Here is an 18,159-nt window from a genome sequence, read left to right on the forward strand (position 1 = left end):
CCTCTCATTCTAGAAAGTTGAGCAAACATCACAAAGTTTTGCTCAACTTTGATTCATAGCATGAAAATGAGTTTGCTTTGTTCTCCTCTGTCAGGGTCAATGTATCACCAATGCTACTGACCCAACTCATGGCCATCCGAAGGACTCTTCTGGCTGGTGAAAATCACCCGTCTCTCCCCACTCACCGATAAATGCTAGTTTCTAACTTTTTCAACCCTGTTATCTTTTTCTTTCATCTGAGGAAAATATCATGGAAACCACGATCATTGTAAATGTATCTCTTAGTCAAAAGCCAGGGCTTTCCATCGGTCACACAGCTAGAGTCTTACAGAAACTGCTTTCTGAAATCCCTTGCTCGTGACGCTTCAGGAGCTTTATCCATCCACCTCACCTGCCCCCACGGCACCCCCTAGGAAGGGGGACTTCCTCCTTCCTTCTTCCCAAGCCCTGGCATGTCTCTCCAATTAGTCTTGTCTTTCTCTCATAATAGGCTGGGATTATTCTATTGGAACATGTTCTTTTTTCAAACCTTTTCTCAAAGTCCTTGGGTACAAGGAGGGAGAGGAATGTTGTTGCGCAAGTGGAACAGATCATGGTGGGCCAGACCTTTTGGAGAAGAAGTGGAGCATAGGTGAAGGTGGGGGTCGCAGGTGGCAGGAGGAAGGGGGAGCTGAAGGCTGAGACCCCAGCAAGATCAAAGGCATGGAGACAGAGTGAGGATGGAGTGTGGAGACAGAAACAAGAGGTCAGTTCAGTTAAACAAGATGGCCCAGGTTCTAAAGGAAAGAGGCTCCCGAAATCCAGACTATGGAGCCAGCAGGAGAAGAAGGAGCTTTATAAGTTGCAGGGCTATTCCGTGAACTAAGCAACTCTTTTTGTTATTTTTGTTTTCCTCTCCAGAAACATTCCAGAAGTAGTTCTGATATTTGTTCCCTCCCATTTTTGGCCAAGATCTGTCAAAGGATTAAATCGTACGTATACTATTCCTACCTCCCTGAGTATTGGCATGAGATGGCACTGTTAGTTGTCCCTGTTTTCCAATGACTAAAATAATTGTCAGATGCAAAAGTCACCTTCCTGAAGGTGAAAGTGTGCGTTGGTCGTGTCTCATACCATGACTTGTACAGAAACTAAAAGACAAATGAGGTCTGCACAAATCATCTTGGAAATCCACTGCATAACAGTATCTTTGAACCAAAAATCTGACTTATCCCCTGGGCTGGCAGGCAGCCTGCTGGTGAAACTTCTGGGCAGCTTGGTGCACATCCTTGCCACACATGGGGACAGCCCCTTCTTGCTGTGTAAGACACAGACAAGGTCAAGGTTGGCGCCTCATCATGAAAGGAACTCTGAGCATCTTTAGTCCAAGGCACTCACAAGGCTGGAAAGGGACTAATTTATTTCACAGAACCCAACCCATTACCTAAACGCTCTGGCTCAGAAATGTATATACAGTGTTGCCAATGCAGATACACGGTCCCAATTCCTAGGACCTCCTGTCTCTATTTAAATCCCATACCCCAGCTCTCACCTGAGTCGGGTTATGCTGGGTGTCATCATAATCACTGTCCACAGCATGAAAAGATGCAATGGTGTGCCGAGAGGGACATTGGACCAAGAGGCAAAATAGCACAGGCTCTACCTTGCGCTTGGCCACTTTCCTTGACTTTGTAACAGCAGCAAAGACCCTGTTTCCAAAAAAGGTCACATTCATAGGGCCTGGGGGTTAGAACTTCAACATGGCTTCTTGTGAACACAATTCAACCCATACGAATTTTTCTACATTCCTCTTTTTCTACATTCCTCTGTCCTTTATCTCATGAGTTTCATGAGTTTCAATCCACTAAACATCTCCTGTCTGCTGTGAAACCTTCTCAGGAGAGGAGGAGACTATCTTCTGACCTACATTCAAAGCGATCCAAGAGTTTAAAAACTTTTCCTAGTTCATCTCATCTGCCCACATGAGTTCCCATAGGCCAGCTGTGCAAAGTGCTGACCTGGGACCCGGAAACAGGATCAGCCCCACTTTTCATGACGAGGGCTGGATGCAGAGACTACCATGACACGGGGAGCAGAGGAGAAATAGACAGGAAAGAAGATGCTGGAAGGCTGAGACGCAGGCAGCTCCCTAGGCCCCCAGTCATTTCATCATGCCTAGCTCTTACTAAATTGAGACACCCTGTCCCTTCCTTCCTGAAGCGTCATTGCATTTTCTACGTCAAACATAGGCCAGCAGAACCCAAAGTGACAACTCTTCAATTGAACCAACTTCGAAAAATTGAATTCAAGAGCATCTGTGACTAGGGATTTTCCTGGCGCTATTTAAAAGGGAAATTTTTCTTTTATGAAAAAGCAAAAGCAGTGTGTTTTTTTCCTTCTTTCTAAAAAATAATTGTGCTTCTAATATAACTTGCACCAGATTACAATTGATTCAGTGCTTTATGATTTACAAAGCACATTTAAATGCAGCCTCATTTATTCTTCAAAGCAACCTGTGGTTTAGTAATAATAACAATGACTAAAGGTTGTCTGATAAGGTCTATGCACTAGGAACTCTTGTCAGTGCAGCCCTACAAGGCAGATGGCATCATTGTCCCCTTTCTAAAGAGGTAAAGTCCTTTGCCCAAGGCTGTGATGCTAGGAATCAATAAATCTGACATTGGAACCCAGCAGCCTGGTTGCAAAGGCCAGACTCAGAGCCACGCAGTTGTCTGTCCCTTCACTTTTCACCTCACTTTTGGATGAGCACGTAGGTTCTACCGTGTTGGTTATCTGACCCTGACGCACAATCAGCAGATGGTAGAGATAAGACCTACTTGTCTTTTATTACATAATCCTTCAGTAAAATCCCTTCCAGGAATATTGCCTTTCCTGTTCTGTGCCTCCTCTGCCTCATCCTGTTTGGTCTAATGCCTTCAAAATACAGTGACGGTGTCCCACTGTGGGCAGTTTCCTAGCTCCCTGCTCCCCAGCATTTGGCTAGCCCTCCATACCCCAAGCTCACCAGTGCCTGCTCATACACCCCATTCTTCTAGGCCTCTCCGCAGCAGGCTCCCATACCACCACAGCTCTTAGAGGGCGGGGACACCCTCTCTTAGTAAACGTTTTATTCTTGTACTTAGATACTTTACTTCCAATTAGTAGGGACTCACTGAAGAAACAAGGGGTAAATAAAGAAAAGGCACTATTTTACTAGAACAACAATGTGTAGGATACCAAGCTACTACCATGGGGCAGTCAAGTTTTTTTGTTCTTTTTTGTTTTGTTTTGTGCTGGTCAGAATTCACAGTGCCTATGCACTGTCTACTTTTTATTGTAACAGTGGTAAGTCAAGAGGATCCCTCTTAATAATCTTTTCTTGTTATTTAATTTCCCTATGCACAAACCTGCATATGGATCATTTCACATAAAGGCGTACAGACTACCCTAGCCCATGTTAATTACCTTTGTTCATCATCCTTTTCTTTTCTTTTTTTACTGGTTCCTTCTTCCCTATGGCCCACTCCTCCCAACCACATAGGTCCCTGTCTCTGCCACAAGGTGAACCCAGGTGTGTTCTTTCCTGGTTTTCTCGGCTCTCGTTTCATCTTACAGAGATGCATCTGACACATCGCATGCATATTGAACAGACCCATTCCCAGCCCTGGAGTGCTGCCTGGGACTCGAATGTGAGACAGCTACACATGGAAACTTTATTCTCCCTAGTTTTCTTTTGTTGTAGTGTCCCAGTTTCATGAAATAATTTTAGGGAGTTTGAACTTGAATAGCTATTCTATTACGTAATGAATAACATTCACCTGCATTACAATTGCTCACTGGATCAAGCCCGCTAGCTCGACAACTGGCAGTCATAGAGCAGTGGCTCTCTTGGAAATAGATTTTATATTCATCCCTGAGAAGGTCCCAGCCCACAAGGTAACTGGGTAGAACACCGTGTGCCTCGAAATCTGAAAATCTGAAGAGGGTACATGGGCTGGATTTGGGATGGCTCCAGAAACTACAATGCCATAGGAGCAGATCCCTGCCTCCTGTTTGCCCAGCCCTAGAAATCATCCTTGGAATAAGTGTAACCATTGCACAAAATAATAAAAAGCCAATGTTTTGTGAGTGTTTTCCACATACTTGGCACAGGTCTTTATGCTTCCCATGGAGCAACTCACTCACTCTTGACAACAGCCCTAGAAAGCAGGTACTAATATTGGCCCCTGTTTTACAAATGAGGAAACAGAAGCACAAAAGATTAAATAATCTGCCTAAGGTTACATAGCAAGTAGATAGGAGACCTGGGATTCAAACCCTGAGAGTCTAATTTCAGAACCCAGAGCTATGTTAAGAGACTTCCCATGACTCTTTGTTCCTACTAGAACATTCTTCACCCAATTACATGCCTTGAAAATGCTTTGTTGTCCTTTAAATTTAAACTTAAGATTACCTTCTTCCCTGTATCACATTAGAAGTGTTTTTGCTCTTGGTTCCCAACCCTTTTTAACATTTTTTCCATAGCATTGTAGTTGCCTACTGATGAGTTGTTTGCCCCCATGAAGCTCCTCTAGCATTGGAAATATATCTTGTACTCATCCCTAATATCTAACGTGGTGTCTGGCACACAGCAGGGATTCTAAAAATATCTATGGAATGAATGAATGTATGTTTCAGCCTACAACCAGGCATCTATAAGGGTACATGAGTATCAGATTTAGATACAGTTTTTTGTTTTTTAAAGATTTTATTTATTTATTTGACAGACAAAAATCACAAGTAGGCAGAGAGGCAGGCAGAGAAAGCGAGGGGAAGCAGGCTCCCCGCCAAGCAGAGAGCCCGATGTGGGGCTCAATCCCAGGACCCTGAGATCATGACCTGAGCCGAAGGCAGAGGCTTAACCCACTGAGCCACCTAGGCACCCCTAGATACAGTTTTTAAGAAGTTATGTTAGTAAACTACAACAGTGTCTTATCTACAACCTTGGAGCCAGCTGTGATCTGGAATTCAGAATTTCCCAGATTTTAAGAAAATCAGTATATGGTGACCCTAGGTTACCTAACATTCTCAGTACCTTCTGATCAAACACATTTATATTCCAGTAGTGAAACGTATAAATATTCACACTAAGTAGGATAAAGCTAATGAATTGCCTTGTACAGTTCAGATCCAGTTTTACCACCAAATGAATTTTCTGCAAAGTTAAAAAAAAAAACAAAACACCTCAGTTTTCAGAACTCTTTGGATTGGAGATTATGAATAAGGGATTGTGGAGTTTATGGAAATTGCAGTTCATGCTACTTTGGATGAGCAGTCTTCCGTACTATGTCTAGAATGTATGGTTTATGTTAGTTACTTTGAGCCTTTCTGCTTATTAATTTGCTTCATCTGTTCATTAATTCATCTGCTTCATTTGCTCTTTAATTTAATGACCTCACAGTTCTAGAGACAGCTCATTGTTCCTTCAAACTCCCATCCTCAGGATGGCAAGGGTGGGGGAGAACTTCGGAGTACTAAGCGGGACCTTTCACCTAGCATCTTTCCCAGGCTAACAAAATATAACTGTTTGGGTCTGCACCATCTGTGTGTGTGTGTGTGTGTGTGTGTGTGTGTGTGTGTCCACCATCCCCGAGTTAGTAAGACAGACTCCAAGACACCAGTTAAGCTCCATGCTGGCTCTTGCTGAATCCATTTGCCGTGAGGCTCTGACAACTGCTGGAATGCTCTTGATTCAAAGGACCATTTAATAAATTCTGTAAAGGCTCATGTTACTCTCTATATTCTAGGCTCTGCCAATAGCCTCACCCTGCCATATGATGGCACTAGCCTTCTACCCCATAAGAAATTTTCCTAGAGGGAAAGCAGTGCGTGCCATGCAGGAGCTGGGAGAAGTTTGGCAGTGAGGACACAGAGGGAGAGCCTCCCTCGGTTGAGGGGTCTGTGGCTTTAGCATGAATTTCCTTGGTCATCAATCATCTGAGTCTTTGGTTTTCCAGGCTCATGAATGGGAGTGAACGATGCCAGCTCAATGTCTCAAGATTCTTTGAGTTAGTGGTTTAAAAGAGTAGATTTTAAGAAAAAACTTCCATCACAGAATGTGTAAAATGGCACAAATTCAATCTATAGTCCTGAGCTCATTGGACCAAAAATGCAGTTCCTTCCTCTCTGGGCATCTCAACATCAATATCCTGTCTTCTCTAAAATGTTGATGTAATTCTTTCACTTCCCCATATGGGCCACATTAATATCAGAGAGAAAATAGTTCTAATTAGGTGGAGAGCAGAGATTGGCAAAGTGGGGCTGGCACTCTTCCATACCATGGAGACACTTCATTTTATTTTTAGAATGGACTTCTATCACATACACTCAACACAGCCGAGTCTGAAATGTCCCTGTTTGTTTCCATAAACAGTTTCTTTTTTTCTTAGCTCACCAGCTGTTTTGTTTTCTTTTTTTCTAGAACGATACAAAATTCTGTGCCATTCAAAGATGTAGATTCAGACAAACACAGCGTTTTCCCAGTAAGTATTGTTAAGAGTAACCAGGTGTTCATTAAATACTGTATCGCTTTCTACAAATATCCTACCTTTAATAAGACAAGACTGAATTCCATTGGAATGTGTTAAAAATTTGATAATATACCATCCCCTGATTTTTATGGACTTTTTGGCATCTTAATAGCACACAAACCCTCAGAGTGGGTCTTTAGGCCGGGACTGTTTTTTCTTGATGCATTCCCAGCTGGGTGTTTCATTTATCTTGAAAGGTGCTGAGAATTATTTTGGAAATTCTTAAACCCATTTTTAGAGTGTGTGTGTGTTGTGTTTATGTGTATCCACGTGTTTGATTTAGAGCAGTATGGATGTCAGGATGTTCTCTGCAAATGTGAACAAGCAGGAGGCATGTGTAACTCCGCTAAGTTGGTGGAATCTCAGATAGTCTACCTGGGAATGGGGGAAATGAAGATGTTGTTTGATATTATTGTGACTCTTAAGTCTTTCAAATCAAGGAACAAGACAGGTCAATCATATAATAAATCCACAAAGTTAACCAACTTGGCTAGAGATTTTTAAATTACCCAGTACAACGATTACTCATTTGACCAAATAAACCAACTGTTTTGGAGGCTAAGAAGATTGATAACTAATGAAGTTCAGAGAATTGGATGTCCTGCTGTCCATGGAAGTGTATACACACACACACACATACACAGATGAACACGTGCACATGTACGTACAGCAGGCGTGCACATAACCACACCTGTGCAAGCACATGTGCCCGTGTGCATACACTGTCGTGCACCCACAGACAGGCACACACCCAACAGCACACACACACACACACACACACACTCTCACGTGCACACACGCTACCAACTGGCATTGGCGCTGGGACTCTGTTACATTTCCCTCACACAGCATGTCTCAGCATATTAATCTTAATTTTCTTAGTAACCTCTAGTGTTCCTAGATTGTACTGGAATTAAGAATTGCACATGTTGGTACCCCTGGGACAGCTTTGACTGCCCTTCCTCGTGGATAACAAGGGGCGGAAATGAACCCCTCCTGTGTGTGCTCTTCAATTCCAGACGCTGAGGGGCTACCACTGGCGAGGGAGAGACTGCAATGACAGCAACAGGATGGCATACCCGGGCAGAAGGTACATCTCCACTGGTCACTGACTCGGGAAATTACCTTCTAAAAAGGAGGCAGGAGGCGTCATTCCAGCCCCAGCCTAGGGAATTTGTACTTAGAGAAGGGACCTCCGTGTCCCCAGCAAAGTAAAGCTCAGTGAAGAAAGAATAGCATTCATCCACCATTTGTCAGGAAACCCTCCTGGAGCACCTGCTCGTTGCCCAGCACTCCGCCTCGTGTCAGGCGGTTAACGAAATGAGGTAGGGCCTCCCTTTGTGGAGCTTCTGGTCTAGTAGGAGGAACATGCGAGTCCTCAGGGTACAGGGGGGTCTGTGTCCAGCCTCCTGCTCGAGGTCCACATGTGGGACTGAGGAGTGAGGCTGGAGCTCCCGTGAGTGGACCACGTGTCGCCTTTCGGTCCCGGGCTGATGTTCAGCCGGCCACATCTCGAACTTCAGAAAGTGGATACGTGATCTTCCTCTTGACTATGGGGCCACAGTGTTCCGTTTACCAGATGTTTGGGAGTCTAGAGCGTCATGTGATGCCTCACCTATCTAAATAACGTGGGCTGCCGACTCATTCACTCTGCCATCAGCACCGTCCCACAACACAGTCCAGGAATAGAGGCCGCTGGAGTTGGTTCACGGTGCTCAGAAAATATCCCAAACCGAGATGCTGGCAGAGGCCAAGTGGAGGTTTCTGTGTGCCACTGACAGTCCTGCGTGGCACGCCTCCTTGACAAGCCTGTTGTCCATCCCTGACCTTCATAAAGCACTCGTTCACTCATTCATTCAGCTGACATTCACGGGGCAAGAAGTATATGCTGAAGGCCAATGTTGCTGTTTTCTTCTTAGGCCAGACAACTGGGACATACATGAGGATTCAAACTGTAATGGCATTTGGGTAAGCAACCAAATTCAAACCTAGTCCCACCTTAAAAGCCCATTTGCTTTAGTCAGTTCTATGGAAGAAGATGACAGATGAAAGCAACCCTTCTCTGCAAACTGGAAGAGGGGTGTAGAGTCGGATCTCACATGATGGATGGCAGGGATGTAATGAGAGTTGAGGGTCTGTCAGTCACAGCCCCTTGAAGTCACCCACATCCAACCCCTTTTTTCTACCTTGAGTCAGGTGAAATTAAATGACGAATTCTGTTAGCAGAGTTTTACAGCGACCCAAATAGCTGTTGGAGAAAAGCTCTTACTGCCACTCTTCAAGGCAGCCATTTTCTTTCTATTCCACAAAGCTAGTCAGTCAGGGTGGAAATTACCCCATAGTTACCCACTATCCACCTTTCGAGGCATTTAATGCTGGTGTTCCAGCTCTCCATGAATAGCAGATTTGAAGCTTTTAGGAAGAGAGAGGGAAGAAAGGAAGAAGCCAACCAAATGCTTCTCTGAGGACAACAATGGCAGCAGACCCCCATTTTGTGGGGTCTTGAGCTAATACATGACTGAGGATCCTCCTGAACAAAAAGAACACCAAATTACAAATACGAGAGCAAATAGTTAATTAGAACAATAGAAGAAATCCCAACAAAATCCTGGCGTCTTGGAAATCCAAGTCCCATGGAAATTGTAGGATGTGCAGCGGCATCCCTGGCCTCCACCCACTAGATGCCAGGCGCTCCCCCTCCCCCTGTTGTCACTAGACTTTGCCAAATGTCCCTCGGGGCAGAGGTGGGGGGAAGCCAGCCCCGCTGAGAATCACTGCTCTGGAAGCATCCGTTTTTAGGGAGTGGAGACGTCAGCACACTGAGAGCTCCAGCTCAGAGACCTAGGGACACACACTGACCTTGTGTCTCGGTCACTTAGTGGGCCCAGAGCGCTCTCTCGCGGTGACATTGCCCGTCCTCCAGACGCTGCCAGAGGGACATCCTCTGGACCAGATGGTTGGCCGTCTGGATCTCTCCTTATTCCTGTCCCCAACCCTAAAGCCCAGCTCACACAGAGTGTCACTGTGTTGAATTAAGGGCTCAGGAGACTTTAATGGGTTTTATCCACTGACTTGCCTTTGTACTTTTAAAGCCATTAGGGAACGCCTCAGTGTATGTTTCTCAAACATTTAAAAAACAAACTGCTAATCCCATCATTTCTCTTTTAAAGGGTGTTGATCCAAAAGATGGAATTCCATATGAGAAGAAGTTCTGTGAAGGTATGTATTGTAGAGTTAATGTGCTTATCACAACAGGGACACTCTTTTCTAGTCTGAGTCACACTGAAGCCACAGACCACCCAAGGGAGGAAGTGCCTGGTGCTAGAGCTTAAAGTTGATCGATGTCCATTTATTTTCATGAGAAAAAGCTATGAAAAACTTGTAGAAAATGGAGGCAGAACCTAGAAAAAGCACAACTGAATTTTTCTAACTGCCCCCTTTATGTGGAGACTGGAAACGATTGGAAACTTGAATGATGATGCCAGAAAAGGCAACAGGAGAGAGCACAAGGTAACAGAAACCTAGCGCTTCTACCAAATAAGAAAACAAATAGAGGTGCTGGCATTTCCATGTCCTTCTCAATACATGACAAGGTCAGACATCTGGGTTTGTGCTGACAGAATCCCTGTGGCAGGCAACTAGGCTAAAGATTTGTATCTGGGTGACTTGAGGGAGACCTCCAAGTTATAGCCATTGGGGAGTTCCCAAAAATCTGAGCAAAAGCTCTGTGTTCTAAATGCCCAAATGCCACAGACATCTGAGCTGCCAGTATTGTTAGGAAAAATCTATGATCACCCACATACTACTGAAAATTTGTGCCTGGTAATACCCAAAGGGTCTCAGACAAGACCCTCTGGTAGCCGTACTTTTTACATATGGGCAGTGCTTTTCCCTAACACTGAAAAGCATTCCAGTCATTCATTCATTCATTCCTCCACTTGACGGGTATTTCCTGAATGTCTATCCCTATTATGCACCAAGGGCTATGCTTGGTTCTGAGTTGTCCTGGGCAGATGCCACACAGTCCTTCCCCTGAATCAACTTAGTCTGATTGTCTAGGGGAAAGAGGCGCCCCTCTGTCTGACTCTGGGAGGGATCCGTTGATTCTTTCAGGATCTTAAGGGATTTAGAAGAGTACATCCAGGGGTACCTGGCTGGCTCAATGGGTTAAAGCCTCTGCCTCGGCTCAGGTCATGATCCCAGGGTCCTGGGATCAAGCCCTGCATCAGGCTCTGTGCTCAGCAGTGAGCCTGCTTCCTCCTCTCTCTCTCAGCCTCTCTGCCTACGTGTGATCTCTGTCAAATAAATAAATGAAATCTTTAAAAGAAAAACAGAGTACATCCATCACGCATGGGTAGACGAATCATGTGGATGGGCCTCAGAGGCAGATTAAGAGATTCCTAACCTCCAGATAGGGCTTTGCAGAGACCTTTATGTTCATCTCCCTTTTATCAGCCAGAATTGTCCACCCAGTGCTTTTCTGTATATGGATTAAGGGCTTTAAAAGACCATAACATCTTTGAAAAGTCCAAATTGCTCCATGAGATCACTAATGCTTATAGTGAATTACAACAGAATTCAAAAGAGTCATTTCCAATACCAAAACCCTGGGTGTATTTCTGAGTTCAGATAAAGTCTGGATTCCTTGATTCATCCATCATTCACTCATGAGGTTGCACGGCAGTTTTGTTTTATGCTGAGCTAGGAAACACACCTGCATCTGTACAGCTTAGCTAGCAGTTTCAGTGGCCTAGAAATCTCAGTCAACGCCCAAATGCGATCCTCTCTCCCCAACGCTTGAAAAGCGGCAGTGCATCACTGTTATGAGGCTGTGTGCGGGTTACACACCAGGGTATCTCCTCTTCTGACCACCAAATCCAGAAGCTCCAAACTACTGGAGTGCATAAATAATGCAAATAAATTGTGCCTCCCAGGTTCACAGCCCAGGGGAATCATTCTGCTGGGAGACTCAGCTGGGGCTCATTTTCACATCCCTCCCAAATGGATCACAGCTTCACAGATGTCTTTGGTAAGTAATTTTGGCAGTAATCATCCCGGATGTACCGCCCTTTGTGTTTGGTCCCCCCTTACTCCCTCTAAATGCGATGCCAACTCCAAACAGGTGCAAATCTCCCTCCTCAGCAAAATCTGTTGTAAAAAGGCGCAGCCATTCCAGCTTGGTTCATTTCAAACAAAGTGATAAGAAATGTGAGGGCATTGTCACAGCCAGCCTATCACAGCAACTGTCCTATCCATTAGAGAAGGGGGACAGTGCCCCTGCCAGGTGGAAAGGAGACTTGGGCACAATGGGGAAGCCCTGGTCAGATGGCCACCTCGGGCGTGGTTCCCTTCTCCCTCTCCAAGAACCCTGAAACTCTGATCTGGAGAAATCCAACTACAGGAATTATAAATTCTTCCTTGACCCCTTCTTCTCAAACCAGAGAAATTGAACATACACCTAAACATTTCAACTGAACCTGTGCCAAGTCCCAAAACTGAACAGACATAGACTTCCCTTTGTAAAGAGGAGCAAGCAGGGAAACATCTAGACATACAAAAAATGCTCATGATCTCAGAAGAGGAATGCTCTTAAAAAAAAAAAAAAAAGCCAAAAGCTTGCTGTAGGAGACAGAGTGGCATTTTGTACAATATTAAATTCAGGTCCTCAATAATGGTCAACAGGAGATTGTACCCATGAAAAAGGAGCAGTCAGACATCAGGAAAGACTACTTTGGGGAGAAAGAACAATAATCACCTGATGTAAAAATCCAGTGACAACACTGACAAGCAAGTTGATGATGCAAAAAACAAGATTAACCAACCAGTCCTCCTGCTGGGAAAATTCTGGAACTCAGAGAACCGGCATGCAGGATGAGTTTGGGAAACTGAATAGGAAAACCAGAAAAGAGAACATATCAGGCAGAGAGGAAGTGCTGACCAAATAAGCAATAAAAGATAACTCAGTTATTGAGTTGAGGGAATCCTTGGCTTCAATCCTAAACCCGCAGTGAGCACAGGCCCAAGTGTAAAATAGACTCTATTTACCATGTCTTCCTTTTTTTTTTTTTTTATTCCAAATATAAAGAAAAATCTTGCAGTCATTTTGCCCAACAACAACAACAACAACAACAAAGCCACCAGGATACTTAACTACGGGGCAAAAACCATTTTAGCGTCAGACTCACCTCTCAATGCTAACTTTTAGAAAATAGTAGAATAACCTGGACAGGATTTTGAGGGTTGTATGTCAGAATTGTTCAGGCTGCCAAGATATTGTTTGTTCTTCCAGAAACTTATTCTCCATTTTCAGAGATTCAGAAAACATAACAGACACATGCCCTCCTGAGAAAGATTATTTTAAGAAGTATTCCAGATTACTATTCCAACTATTCCAAATATTACTAGATTTCAGTATATAACATTGTCAAATGTAAACAATGTCAAAAAAAATCCATAAAGTTAAAAGACAAATAAAAGTGAGAACAAGATTTATTACATATAAGGCAATATTTAAATCCCCTAGTAGCAAACAGTTCCTGCATGTCAAAAATAAAATTTTTAAATGTTTTAATAACATAACTAATAAATATAAACATAGTTTCATCTTTAATTATAATCAAAGAAACACAAAATAATGGAATATCATTTATCATCTGTCAAACAGATAAAGCTTAAGAAGTGATAAAGACATATTTTCAGCAAAGATATGGTGAAATGGACATGTTCTTTCACCACCAAGAGTGTTTAAGTTGGTAGAACTTCTCTGAAAGGCAATTTGACAAAATATATAAAGTGATATGAAAATGTTGGTGATTTTAATCATTAATTCTTCATCTGGAAGTTTACCTCTAAAACTGATTATTCATTTGCTCAAGAATCTATGTACATGAGTATTCATCAAAGAGTTACTTGTAAGAGCAAAAATTAAAAAAGAAATTAAAAATAAAAAACAGGGATTAGACATGCAAAAATATATCCATAAAATGAAATGTTATGCAACCACTAATACACATGTCATAGACATATTTCTTAGCACGAAATATATAAATAATAACTTGTTAGGGGGCAAAAATAGGTTATGAAGTAATAACATATAAACCAGTTTTGTGAATATGTAAATGCATCTGTGTGTGCAAGCAAAGAAAACAATTGGAAAGTTATGGATCAGTACATGAACACTGGTATGTCTGGATTGTAGAACACTGGGTAAAATTTTCTTCATTTTTCTTCAGTGAATTTCTACTGTGTAGGTACCAAATATTGCAATCCAAGATCTGGGGCATTGTTTTGTTTCGTTTTGAGCAAATAGCTTAAAAAACACCAAAGCGCTATTTTTCTTAATATTTGTAAAAGCCCTCCAAGGTAGGTGTTTTACAACATAGCTTCACTGTACACACAGATACTCATTGAGGTTAGGTAGACTGTGTAAGGTCACGCAGCTAATGGGTGGAAGATTCACTTCCTTTCATTGTCATCTTGAATAAGCCACCTACCCAGAAACTCTGTAAATACTGGTAGGAACAATCTCGGGCAAGGCTATGTGTTTCATGATCTAAGGACTGTGAAAATGCTTTGGACTCTATGTTGGATTCAAACTAGACAAAAAGTAGATTGACTCACAGCTCATGCAGTGCAGTGGTGGCAGCTAACCTGGCTGGCCCGTGTCCTTGTGCTTGTCCTTCTTATCCCACACCTGGGCCTCCGGAGGCTGAGGAGAAGGGTACCTCTCCCTTTAGGATTCTCCTGGAGAGAATGGCATCTCAGAAACTCTCACCAGAGCCAGCAGCTCACTCTATAGTGTGCGAAATCTCTGGGGAAGAGAAAGATCCACGGAGAAGCTAGCCTGGCAGTCTGGAGTCCTGACAATTGGGATTTGAATGGTAACACTTTTTAATCTGCTGTTTGCAGCAACAAATTAAGTGAAATACTGCAGCTCAGCATTCTTGGTTTGGGTTGGGTTACAGGAGTCCCCTGGTTGCTGAAAGTTTGTTTTATGCCACTTTGTTTTTACAGAAACCTATATTAGCCCCTTTTCTTCCCAACCAAAAGAAATCTAAAGATGTTCACTTTAAAAAAAAAAAAAGCCGTTACCATGCTAACGTAGGTCTTTCAGAAAAGCAGAATGGCCTAACTCAAATCTTGAGAACTCTCCCTGTTTAGATAGCCGGGGAAACCTGTGTTTCCCACTCCACTCCCCTGTCATTTTTTGGCGGTAAATTGTAGTCTTGAGAAATGGCCACGAGAAGGGCAATAACATAGAGTTGATGTGGAAGCCAAACTGGGCATAATGGTAATTGGGTTCATGAATCTTACCAACATATTAATAATGTTGTTGGCGGTAGGGACAACACCACAGATTTAGTGGCATTCTGTCACCTATTTCAAGCCTTTGATGTTCTAGTGTTCTCAAAGGGTGTCCCCAGGTTAACATACGTCTCCAAGCTATAGATCAATCCAGCCACTCCAAGCCTGGGCCACTTCTGTGTTGTGCCATTTATAAGAAGGAAGATGAGACAAGGATAATAGAGAAATATTTTGCTTAGAAAGTTAGCATTGAAAAGAAGGTATATCACCAAGTTATTATCAAAATAATGCTGTACAAACTACCCCAAGTCTCAGGAACTTAAAACAGTCCCCATTTCTTCTCACTCACACATCTGTGGGTTGTCTAGGGTCAGCTAGACCCTGTTGGTCTTGGTTCCAAGCTAAAGGTTGGAGCTAAGTCTGTACCACGTGTCTCTCATTTTCCTTGGTTGGGCAGTCTATCCAGAAAGTATTCTTTTCATGGTAATGGTGGAAGTGCAAGAGGACAAGGGCCCCCACACAAATACATTTGCTATGTCATGTCCACAGTCAATACATTGGCCAAAGCAATTCACACAGCCATGCTCAAGATCAGTGGGGAAGCAAGTATATCTGCTCAAAGTGAGAGAGGGAAGAAAGTAAATATTTGCATTATTGTTTTTATCTAATTATAAATGTTAAATATTCAATGGAGAAAAATAAGCAATACAGAAATTAGTAAGAAATCATTAAAATTCTCTTTAATCCTACCACCTAGAGAGAATCATTTTAACATTTGGGAGTATCAGATTAGTTTTAAAATATTCTCTTAATATTCTTATTGGGGGAAAAAAGAAGATATGAAGTCAGTACTAGAACCAATTTTGAGAGTTAAAAAAAAAATCCCCACCATCTTGAACTTTTTTCATTATTTTTCCATTCTTTCCCAGAACTCGACTCCCACTGTGCATACACACACACACACACACACACACATTATGTAGTTATAAGAGTAGCAAGTATGCAATTGGCCATTCTCCTTTTTTTCAATTAGCACTAATTATAATCATTTTTCCACATTGCTTCTTAGTCTTTGTATCCATTATACTTGTCAGTGTTCTCTAGCATCTTTTTCAGTATACAAGCCATAATCTACTAAACCATCTGGCCACGACTGGATATTAAGCTGATTCATTTCTGGGCTACTATGGATCATACTCCTTAAAAAAAAAAAAAAAACAACAACTAATTTTTCAAACGTATCATCTATAGACTCTCTTCATTTGCCAGGGAGTCCGCATATATATGACTACAATGCCTGGCAGACATCCGTGGCATATGTTGAGCTCTGATGTCTCATATTCTGATTGTTTGGCTTTAATACTGTGGCATGTAAACAAAATATTGCCAAGTACTAACCTGGGACCAACTGTGTACCAAGCCCTGTGATAGAAGCGAATGACAGAAGTAAAGGGTGTGCAAAGAACCAGGCCTTCAGAAGGCTTCAGGCCTTATGGGCAAATGAAGACCAGCAAATTCCATAGCTGCTGCAATGCATATGCATGCCCCGAGCTCAAGGAAAGAAGGAGTTCCGGCAGTCTGGTCCTCACAGGAAGGAGTGTCCTAGCCGCAGAAATAGCACACAAAGGCTCACAGAAGTAAGAGGGTTCAGCATTCTGGGAAGAAGTCTAGTGTGGCTGCATTGATGATAATAGAATATGAAGTGGAGAAGGTATGAGAAGAGTCTAGAAATGTGCATAGGAGCCAGATCTCAGGGGTCCTTGAGGCCACATTAAGGAATTCAGAGTTTATCCTGAAGGCAGTAGGAAGCCGCCAAGGGGTTTTAAACTGAGAAATAGCAGCAGTCATATTTGAATTTTAGAAATATCACCCTGATTGCAATGGCAAGATGGATTGGACTGGTGGGTGGGTGGGTGGGGGGACAGGAAAGTAGACCAGCTAGGTTCTTTATAGTGAAAGTGCCCTAGCCTGGAAGAGTACAGTGAGGAAGAATAGAAATGGGCAAACTCAACAGTTATCTAGAATGCACAGTGGACATGTATTTTTCTCATATGCTTCCCACCCTGTGGACTTTACAACCAATTCCTGAAGAGATCAACCTCCCTGAGGCAGATGTCCCACCTGACAGGCTTCCCCTGGGGCTGTGAGGGCATCCTCACATCAGGAGAGGCTGCCTCATTGATGGCATGCCCCTCATGCGGGTCTTCCCTGCAGGGTCGAACCAGCTTTTGGAGACGCTACTGGAAGAGTCTGTCCCCCTGAGAAACTTCTGATGCCTCTGGCTCTTCTGCATCATACCCCTAACTCCCAATAGTTATAGTGAACTTACAGTTCATTGTCTAAACCTGAGGAAAGGGGGATCACTACTGGTAATTATATGAGGATAAGAGGCATTAACTTAGACTGGCCCAGACAAACTAGGATGTATGGCCACCCAACCGATAGCATGACAGCCATGTAGGAAATTGACACCTTGAGCCAAGAGCAGTGCCCAGAGGAGAGTTTCCAGTCCCTAAATTATCTCTCTATAAAATAGTCTTGGACTTTTAAGCAGAGCTGGGTTCAAATCCTAGCTTAGCCATGTACTAATCCTCTCTGAGCTTAATTTCTTCACCTAGAAATATATAAGTAATGATAGCTATCTCATCAGAAATTTGGGATGATTTTATAAGAGGATGTTTTAAAATGGACTATTTATTTCTACCTAAGTTTCAACTGAGGCCCCAAGACAATGTGGACCAACAATTCCCACCTTCCACAGTCAAATATCAGAAGGACTTCAGCAGGACATGCATAAGAAGGGAGTGAAAATCACTTCTGCTACCTGTAGCAGAAAGCCCACCTCAAAGGTCTAAGAGCTGAGGCAGGGCATGGCTGGCGTCAGCATAGCAGTGGGGCTCAGCTCTCCCCTCAGGGAAAGGGTGGACATGCTTCCCCCTCAGAGTAGGCGACCACTAGCGGACCTGGATAGATGTCTCCGGAGACTGGGGTCAAAAGGGTTGGTGTCCAACACTCTCATGAAAAATGTAAGCGTGGAGACTGAGGAAAGAACGAATGTGTGTCCTGGGGGCAAGGACCCAGACCCCAGGAAGGGAGAGCCAGCCTGGATCATTACAAATCTTGGAGAAGATTGCCTGGAGATGACTGCACCACGGAAGGGAAACCAGATGACCAGGGACTGGAGCATGAATACTGAAAGACTAGAGGGGGTGAAGAGAATGCACTGACTGCACCTGCAAGTCACGTGTTCCCAGCAGGGCCTCTCAGAGCCCCCATTAGAGAGAGCCAGCTTTGGACATCAGCCCAG

General features: G+C 43.3%; 1 protein-coding gene across 2 annotated transcripts in view; it reads left to right on the plus strand.

Moving 5' to 3' along the window:
* The window catches only part of AOAH (acyloxyacyl hydrolase), a 166,102-nt gene that overhangs the window by 63,768 nt on the left and 84,175 nt on the right, over positions 1–18,159 (plus strand). For both annotated transcript variants that reach the window (XM_046021072.1, XM_046021071.1), the window contains exons 7-12: positions 901–971; positions 6,440–6,500; positions 7,568–7,638; positions 8,468–8,516; positions 9,719–9,767; positions 11,483–11,577. In XM_046021072.1, the coding sequence (XP_045877028.1) occupies positions 901–971; positions 6,440–6,500; positions 7,568–7,638; positions 8,468–8,516; positions 9,719–9,767; positions 11,483–11,577 (396 nt within the window). The remainder of the gene's footprint in view (positions 1–900; positions 972–6,439; positions 6,501–7,567; positions 7,639–8,467; positions 8,517–9,718; positions 9,768–11,482; positions 11,578–18,159) is intronic.

This window comes from Meles meles, chromosome 10 (genome assembly GCF_922984935.1).
Source record: "Meles meles chromosome 10, mMelMel3.1 paternal haplotype, whole genome shotgun sequence".
Lineage (NCBI taxonomy): Eukaryota > Metazoa > Chordata > Mammalia > Carnivora > Mustelidae > Meles > Meles meles.